Source organism: Cebus imitator, unplaced genomic scaffold (assembly GCF_001604975.1).
Source record: "Cebus imitator isolate Cc_AM_T3 unplaced genomic scaffold, Cebus_imitator-1.0 Scaffold323, whole genome shotgun sequence".
In the NCBI taxonomy this organism is placed as follows: domain Eukaryota; kingdom Metazoa; phylum Chordata; class Mammalia; order Primates; family Cebidae; genus Cebus; species Cebus imitator.
The window spans coordinates 2,474,366-2,484,352 of NW_016107638.1; the positions used below are offsets into that span (position 1 = coordinate 2,474,366).

Below are 9,987 nucleotides of genomic sequence, written 5' to 3' on the forward strand. Positions count from 1 at the left end.
AAAAAAAAAAAAAAAAGAAAGAAAGAAAGAGAAAGAAAAGAAAACAGACAACACATCAAAAGATTTGGCTACTGAGTTATTTCTGTCATTCAGTAACAATATCAAAAACTATCCGGGATGTTTTAGGAGCATCTACACATACGAAATCAACCTATAGGAAACATAATACACTACTGTGGCCACAACAGGCATTTTCCATGTGAACACTGTCAGCTCTAATAAGACTGCCTTTCGGTTCTCAAATTCTGCAATTTCACCAGCACAACCACAACAGTACCACCAGATAAATACATACCCACTGCGCTTGTGCCATTTCCTTCATTGACTCTGTGAAAGCGACAGCAAATCTAGTAAACGAACAAAAATAATACAAACAATTAGGCCAGAATTCAATTAAAGGAACTATGAAACAGCTCCCTGGAACAAATTATGAGAGACAAGGTAAGACACTACATTTAAAATGCAATCAATCTTTATTACTTGTGGTCATTGGCCATTAGGTTTAATCTCAACTCGCATCAAAAAAAAAAAAAAAAAGTTGTATGTGCAAGAAGTAAACCAAATGAAGCTCAAAACTTCCTACTTTTTCTTTTCCTTCCACGCAAGTTCAGAGAGGCAGGGATAAAATCAAAAGCAAGAAATCAAGATGCAGGAGAGAAGCAAGGCACTAGCTTGGTTGATTCACCTGAACAGTCAAAGGCTGCTCGTCCGCTCCACTGGCTCTGCTAAGGGCAGATGATGGGGACACAATCACAATTTACTGAATACACATGGGTGCTCAATGCTATCATCTCCCTCATTTCAATTGCTTCCTTAGGAAATGCACAAGAGCCCTCAAAACTAAGAACATGCTCAATGCAGCCTCAAACTCCTGGGCTTAAGTCATCCTCCTTCCTCGGACTCCTAAGTAGCTGGGACCACACCACACCTAGCTAATTTTGTTGTGTTTGCCATGAAGTACAGGAGTTTTCATAGGCACTTTTACATGGACATGTGGAGCACATTCTTAGCTGGGAAGTTCCAATACTATCAAAATGTCCATTTTTATCAAATTACATGACAAAATCAATAATCCAAATCCGTAAGTGAATTTCCATTGAAATCTGACAAAATAATTTTAAAGTTTACCTATACATGTAATTGGGTGTCAAACAATCAGAAAATTTTTGATAAAGAAGAATTCAGGCCAGGCCCAGTGGCTCACACTTGTAATCCCAATACTTCAGGAGGTTGAGGCAGGAAGATCACTTGAGCCCAGGCATTCAAGACCAGCTTGGGCAATATAGGGAGAGCCCGTCTCTACAGAAAAAAAAATGTTTTTTAATTAGCCAGGTGTGGTTGAGAACACTTTTAGTCCCAGCTACTCAGGAGGCTGAGGCAGGAGGACCACTTGAGCCTGGGATGTCAAGACTGCACTGAGCCGTGGTTGTGCCACTGCACTCCAGTTTGGGTGACAGAGGAAGAAGAAAGAAGAAAGAAGAAAGAAGGAAGAAGGAGAAGAAGGAGGAGGAGGAGGAGGAAGAGGAGAAGGGGGGGAAGGAAGAAGAGGAAGAGGAGGAGGAAGAAGAATTCAAAGATGAGACCTGTATTAACAGATATCAAAACACATTAAAAATATGATAATTACAACAGTGTTGGCAGTGAAGAAAAGATAGATCAAAACCAAACACAAGGCCAGAAACAGACCCAAATACATTTAAGAATTTGACATAGCACTAAGTCAGAGAAGTGGTGAAATACATGGGAAAAGTTAGTTTCCTACCGTATATCACATATCTGAAAAGGTGATTCATGAGCTAAGTAAAAAAAGGTAAGACTAAAGGAAGTCCAGAATGATACACGTGAACAAGCAGCTGGCCTCGGCCTGGGAAAGGCTTTCTGTGCATCAGAAGCTATGAAACTACTGGGTACCACAGGCAGTGTACGAAAAAGAGAAAGAAAAAGCTATGAAATTAATTCTAAAGATAAAAAAAAAAAGCTGTGTTATATTAAAATTAAAAGACTACTGAAATACCACAAACGTGCAATTGACATGGAAAAAACAGGAAGATTATCCTTACTCAGGAGTTCTTCAAAATTAACAAGAAAGTCAGACAGCCCAAGGGAAACAAAATGGAATGGTAACAATGGGACATTCATAGGAGGGCAAATACAAGGGACCACAAATGGAGGAAAAGTGAAATTTCTCTAATAAAACAAATCTAATTAGAATGATAGGAAAGCATTGCAACACATAGAAGATTGGCAGTTTGAAAAATAAAAATGCCCAATGTTGACAAAGGTGAGAAAATGAAAACATACACCTACTTGGTGAATTAAAATGCAAATATTCTTTCTGAAGAGAAATTTGAGAAACTGCATCAATATATTAGTATGTTCATATGGTTAGACCCTGCAATTCTACTTCTATAAATTCAACCTAAAGAAGCAATCGGACAAGTGCACAAAGACAGAAACTGATTGTTCTCTGTGGTGCTGTTTATAATAAAGATATAAACATCCGATCTCGAAGAATTGGTTACAGAATTTATGATAGAATTCTATGCAGCCATCAAAACCATGTTTGGCACCTTAAAATTTTCAAAAATGTTCACGATGTTTTGTTAAATAAAACAGGTAGCATGCATCCACACACATAATCAAAGTACCAGAAAGAAAGGAGAGAAACAGAAAAAAGTATTAAAGGAAATAATGGCTGAAAAGTTCCCAAATGTGATGAAAAACTTTAATCTACACTAATTCAAGCTCAGTGAATTTCAAGTAAGATAAATTCAAAGAGATTTATACCCAGACATATCATGGTCAAAATGTTGAATGCCAAAACAATGAGAAAATCCTGAAAACAACCTAAGAAAATGACTCATCGCTTATAAGAAACTGCAGTGAGCTCAACAGCTGACTTACCAGAAACAATGGAGGCCAGAAGGGAATGAATGAGATACCTGCTTAAACTATTGAAGGAAAAAAACAAGATTGTCAACCAAGAATTCCACACCCAAGCTGGGCGCAGTGGCTCACACCTGTAATTCCAGCACTTTGGGAGGTCGAAGCCCATGGATCACTTCAGGTCAAGAGTTCAAGGCCAGCCTGACCAACCTGGTGAAACTCCACCTCAACTAAAAATACAAAAGTATTAGCTGGGCGTGGTGGCAGGTGCCTGTAATCCCAACTACTCAGGAGGTTGAGGTAGGAGAATTGCTTGAATCTGGGAGGCAGAGGTTGCAGTGAGCCAAGATCATGCCACTGCACTCCAGCCCAAGTGACAGGAGACTCCATCTAAAAAAAAAAAAAAAAAAAAAAAAAAAAAAAAAAAAAAAAAAAAAAAAAAAAAAAAAAAAAAAAGAAGAAGAAGAAGAATTTCATGTCCAGCAAAATTATATTTTTCCTGTTTTTTTAAAAATTTTTATGGATACATAATTGTTTTACATATATATCAGGTGCATGTGATATTTTGATATCACATGTGTATGAACAAATCAAGGGTGACCGGACGACCCATTACCTCAAACATTTATCATTTCTTTGTGTTGGGAGCATGCCAAATCTTCTCTGATTATTTTGAAATATATGATAAATTACTGCTAACTGTAGTCACTTGATTGTGCTTCTAACCGCTGGATCTTGCTCCGCTGCATAGCTGTATTTTTGTACCCATTAACCGTCCCTCTTAATTCCCTCTTCCCACAACCCCTCCCAGCATTCCAGATAAATAAAATAAGTAGCTTAAAAAGCGTGTGTGTCATTCCACCCAAATTTTCAAAAATAATAACAATAAAAATAAAAATATTGTCACAAACACACAAATATAAGTAATTAAAAGATCACCTAACAAAAAGCTAGCCATGGTTAAAGTACACATAAAGTTCAAAGGGAATTTGCTTTTCCCTGGCTTCTTCAGTACTTTTCAAAATTTCTACTGCATTGGGACAGCCATTTTTTTAGTTAGAAAGAAAATTCTTAACAAAACATTTTATAACATCAGGACTTCCAATCTTTCAAGACTTCCTGTAGATGATATCTATTCTCCTATCTTTCTCCCATATCATTATATTCCCCTCTACCCATTATAAATATGCTATTATTTTTCTTACCTTAAAAATGACTCTCTTAATCCCATAGTCCCTGCTTCAATTACTGCCCTTTTTCTCTTTTCTCCTCGACAAAAAAAGCCCTAGTGTTACCTTGACTCAACACCTCCAATGCGTCTCTTCTCATTTAAACCGCTCCAGGCAGCCCCCCTGACTGCACCATTGAAACTGCTCCCAAGGTCGCTAACGACCTCCATGTTGGTAAGCTGAATGGTTCAATCCTCAGTCTTCATCTTACTTGACCTATCCGCAGCAGCAGACACATAGGATCCCTCCTTCCTCCTTGGAATGCTGCTCCATTGGTTTCCACCATACTGTTTCATTTCATCTAATGGCTACTCAGTCTCAGTCTCACTAATTTCTCTCTCTGATTTCTCAAAAATGGAATGCTCCAAGACTCAGTTCTTGACTTGTTTTCTCTGCACTTACTCTCTTGGTGACCTTGCCAGTTTTCAGTTTTCAACAGCATCTGTATATTGACCAACAAACGGACCCTCCCCTGACTTGCCCACACTTCTACCTACTTCCTACCTCCATGCAGATGCCTCATACAAACCTTAAGCTTCATAACAATGTCAAGTAATAAGAACCATATTTTTAGTGAAGAAATAGATATACACATAATTGTATATATGTACATACATTTCCAAGCTCTGTCTACTACGAAGGCTTACAAGAAATGATACTGAGTAAGCAATAAGCATGATCTTCATTTCTAAATAACATTCTCTAAAAAGGAAAAAAAATATAAAGAAACCAGGAATCCTTTGAGAAAGAGCCACTTCCAGAAATAGGACAAGGGAGACAGGAGATGAATCAGAAACATTTTATGATGCCAGAAAGAAGAAATGTCCTCAGAAAATAATGAGAGCATGTCAAAAGAACACAGGCATCAGCTCAAAGCATCTCCCATGGCAAATCTGGGACAATCTGAGCACCCAAATAAACAAAATTAGTAACAGATAACCTACAAAGGAAAATAAAATAAATATCATGAGTCCATGTTGTGTGTGTGTGTGTGTGTGTGTGTGTGTGTGTATTTTTTTTTTTTTTTTTTTGAGATAGAGTCTCACTCTGTCACCCAGGCTGGAGTGCAGTGGTACCATCTCAGCTCACTGTAACCTCTGCCCCCTAGGTTACAGCAACTGTCCTGCCTCAGCATCCTGAGTAGCTAGGATTACAGGCACGTGCCACCACGACCAGCTAATTTTTTTTTTCTTTAACTTTTAGTACAGATAGAGTTTCACCATGTTGGCCAGGCTGGTCTCGAACTCCCAGTCTCAAATGATCCACCCAACTCAGCCTCCCAAAGTGCTGTGATTACAGGCATGAGCCACAGCACTCAACCCCCACGAGTCCATGCTGAATAACAAATAAATAATCAAATAAGTAAATGAGATCAAAGGGGAAAGTCTTCCGTGAGGTAGAATTCCAGTTAATAAACAAGATGAAGTGCAAATGGAAAATCACCATCAGGCAAACACCGCAGGAATAATTACTGCAGAGGAGAATCAGGAATGGACGATTCCTCCCCAGTAGCAGGACCCAGAAATGGCAGGTTCTTCCCCCAGAAGGCTTCCCTTCCCCTGCCTGTGTCTGCCTCCTGCTTTCCCTTCTGCCCCCTCTACAACCCTGTCACCCGTCGAGGCACATTCCACGCAGGTCCCCTAGTGAAGGGAGCAGTACGGAAAGACGGATAGAGAGGAGACCATGCTGGACTTCGCACCAAGGCCCTCTTTCATAGTCCAAGCACCAAGGGGTGCTGACGGGAAGGAGGGTCGAACCCAGTAAGGGTGTTCTGCTGGCCTCAGTTACGAGAAGCTCTCCATTCACTCCGAAAACTAACAAGAGATGCAGGGAAACTATATCTAGGGGAATAGACTTCATCCTGTGAAAATAAGATAAAAAGGAAAGAAAAGGGGCTAAGCAACAATTGCCTGAGCCGGGCACAGCGGCTCACACCTGTAATCCCAGCATTTTGGGAGGCCGAGGAGGGCGGATCGCAAGGTCAGGAGGTCAAGACCATCCCGGCCAATATGGTGAAAGCCTGTCTCCACTGAAAATACAGTAAGTAGCTGGGTGTGGTGGTGCACGCCTGTAGTCCCAGCTACCCTGGAGGCTGAGGCAGAATTGCTTGAATCCGGGAGGCAGAGGTTGCAGTGAGCCGAGATCACACCATTGCACTCCAGCCTGTGTGACAGAGCGAAACATGGTCTCAAAAAAAACCCAACCAACCAACCAACCAAAAACAATCGCCTGGCAATGGGCACTTCAGGGGAGTGTATAAACTTTCCTTTCCTGGGAAACTGAGAAACAATTGAACTATTAGTGGGGTGCAGAGGCTCACAGCTCTAATCCCAGCACTTTGGGAGGCCAAAATGGGCGGATCACTGTGGTCGGGAGCTCAAGACCAGCCTGGCCAACATGGGGAAACTCTGTCTTCACTGAAAATACAAAAATTAGCTGGGCATAGTAGTGTACGCCTATAATCCCAGCTACTCAGGAGGCTGAGGCAGGAGAATCGCTTGAACCTGGGAGGCAGACGTTGCAGTGAGCTGACATCACGCCACTGCACGCCAGCCTGGGCAAAGAAAAAGAAATATGAATAAAAATATTGTTAATCAAATGAATAAAAGAGAGTTTGCATTAAATGAAACACCTCAAAAACAGCCTCATAAACAGGAAAGATACAGCATACAATAGGTGAAACGAGGTGAATTTGCTGTTTTGTAGGCATGAAACGGCTGAATATCGGGAGTTTCATAAGTTTTAAGCTGTAGGTATTTAAGCCCATAGATATTTTTGACAAAAAAAAAAAAAAAAACACAAGTGAAAGTGAGTAAATCTATTTCAAAATGGCAGTGTTCAGCTAAAAGTACAGAAATGGTAGCTTTATATTTTTCATAAGAAATGTGTTTTTTTTTTTAATTTAATTTAACTTTATTATTTTCTTGGAGACAGAGTCTTGCTTTGTTGCCCAGGCTGGAGTGGATCTTAGCTCACTACAACCTCCGCCTCCTGGGTTCAAAGCGATTCTCCTGCCTCAGCCTCCCGAGTAGCTGGGATTATAGGCGTACACTACTATGACCAGCTAATTTTTGTATTTTCAGTGAAGACGGAGTTTCCCCATGTTGGCCAGGCTGGTCTCGAACTCCTGACCACAGTGATCTGCCCCATCCTGGCCTCCCAACGTGCCCGGATCACAGGCATGAGCCACTGCACCTGGCCAACAGTATTTTTTTCTAATACGGACCTGGATGACCCCTCACCAAACAATTTCCACGGGTTTCAAATACTCTTCGTTTTGACATGGATAATATAATTATCAAGTGCCTATCACATTATAATATTTATAAGCCAAAAAGCTAAAACTAAAGTAAGTTCAAATACTACTATACGATACAGAAAAAAATTTTTTCAATACTAAAACAAACTTCAAAAATAGACCCTATAGGAAAAATACAACTATTTAAAAGCATTTGATTAAAAATGAAATATTATAAAGCCAGACAAGCTCAACACTCTCTTTTACAGAAGAGAGTGTTATATTGTATTGGACAAGGAATCTCTGATTCATGCAGCTTTCCTGCCCACTAACCTTGATCAATAACCCCCCAAAACAGAAATCAATGTTTGCTTTAATAACAATGCAATGAAGAATACTAATCATAATACTATGAGATGGATTCACTCAATGTCGTTTCCAGTAAACAGAATCATTTTCCTTCCATAAGGCAGTGCATTACCAACTACAAGAATCAAAAGGGAATGAATTTACAGAGTGTAAGAACAACAATAAGAAAACCTGTAATAAAAGATCCCGTTTCAAGGTAACCCCGAAGTGTTTTAGTGCCTTTTGTTATTACAACACCCAGACACATGCACACACGTGTGCTCAAGTTTGTGTGAAAGGAAATATCTTGGGTTCCCAAAATCACTAAGCTAAAGGGAAAATTTAAGCTGGGAATTGCTGAGGGCAAACCTGCCTCCCATTCTATTCAAAGTCATCCGTCTGCTCACTGAGATTAATGTCTGTCTCATTGCCTCCTTCGGAAAGGTTTATCAGAAATTCAAAAGAATGCAAGCTTTCGTCTGTCACCTGCTTGTGCTCTGGAAGTCCCCTCCCTGCTTTGAGTCTTTCCACCTTTGCTTTCCAGACCAAACCGATGCGCTTCTTACATATACTGATTGGTGTCTCATGTCTCCCTAAAATGCATAAAACCCAGCCTGCCCTGACCACCTTGAGTTCCCGTCATCAGGACTTCCTGAGGCTGTGTCACGGGTACGTGTCTTTGAACTTGGCAAAATCAACTTTCTAAACAGTAACTGAGGCCTGTCTCAGGTTTTCTGGGTCCACACTTGCATTGCCACAACGGTATGTTCAGGGGTCCGCAGGAAGGACTAGGGTCCTAAATGCAGTGATACCTCCCAGTAACCCTGGTTTTCAGAAGCGAGATGGACACCTACATTACCAAACCAGGAACTGGAAGCTGCAGACAGAACTTTGAGTACTGTCCTTGTTATGGAATAGGGTGATCCAGCTACATAAAGTCTTGAAGTGTCCCCAGTTTCCTGGCCAGAGCTTCCCAGCCATGAGGTGAGCCACAGAAAATTGATGGCTGGTGATTTATTGGCTTAAAATCAGTTACCGGTTTTGTTTTGTTTTTTACAATGATTCAAAGATTTAAAAGAGTTGAAGGGATAGTTAGACAGTACTGGTTGGGCCATCTGTCAACCTTGAATTCAGGGTTATTCTAGACCCAGGTGAGGCGTTCTTCTAACAGCAGCAGCCAGTGAGCACGTGGGAGGGACAAACTGCCCGGGACCCTCCACCTGCCTGGGGAACCCCGAGGAGGCCCACTGACCGCCTCAGAGCTTAGCAGAAAAGTTCTTTGTATGCATGTATAGTTAGTTCTTTTGATTGATTTTCCTCTTTTTTCATAATTTTTATATGATCATGGAAGATTCATATTGCTTTTATCATTCTTTTAATTTTTTATTTTTTTAATTAATTTTTTTTTTTTTTTGAGGCTGAGTCTCACTCTTGTCACCCAGGCTGGAATGCAATGACAAGATCTTGGCTCACTGCAACACCACCTCCCAGTTCTTTTTCTGTTGTTGTTTTTGGTTTTTGGTTTTGGGGTGGAGTCTAGCTCTGTCACCCAGACGGGAGTGCAGTGGTACGATCTCAGCTCACTGTAACCTCCGCCTCCCAGGTTCAGGCAATTCTCCTGCCTCAGCCTCCCCAATAGCTAGAACTACAGGTACACGCCATCACGCCTGGCTAATTTTTGTATTTTTAGTAGAGATGGGGTTTCACCATGTTGACCAGGCTGGGCTCAAACTCCTGACCTCAGGTGACCTGCCTGCCTCAGTCTCCCAAAATGCTGGGATTACAGGGATGAGTCACCGTGCCCGGCCACCTCCGGGATTAAGTGATTCTCAGCCTCTCAAATACCCCCAATTACAAGCACCCACCACCACTCGTAGCTAATTTTTATATTTGTAATAGTGACAAGGTTTCACCATATATGCCAGGCTGGTCTCGAACTCCTAACCTCAAATGACACACCCTCCTCAGGCCTCCCGAAGTGCTGGGATTACAGGCCTGAGCCACCACCTTGCCTGGCCTGCTTTTATCTTTATTTTAGTTCTTATTATTGCATTTGTTAGACGAAGAAATGGGAGTGATTTTTTTAATCAAGCCTTTCAACCCACTTTAAATTACTGTACAAATATGACAATTTTCTAAGTATGCCTTGTGAAAAGGCACAATGACAACAAATTTAGTTCAAAGATCATAGTGGGCTTTTATTAGCAATTCTAGAATCGGGCAGCACCTCATTGTCCGAAACAGAATAAGTGTTCTGATGAGCTGAGCGGAGGTGGTGTGTTTTAT

At 40.9% G+C, this 9,987-nt stretch overlaps 1 protein-coding gene across 1 annotated transcript in view; it reads right to left on the minus strand.

Annotated features, from left to right (window-relative positions):
• The window catches only part of GLT1D1 (glycosyltransferase 1 domain containing 1), a 124,751-nt gene that overhangs the window by 81,501 nt on the left and 33,263 nt on the right, over positions 1-9,987 (minus strand). Inside the window, exon 4 of the mRNA XM_017504531.2 lies at positions 296-347. Within this exon, the coding sequence (XP_017360020.2) occupies positions 296-347 (52 nt within the window). The remainder of the gene's footprint in view (positions 1-295; positions 348-9,987) is intronic.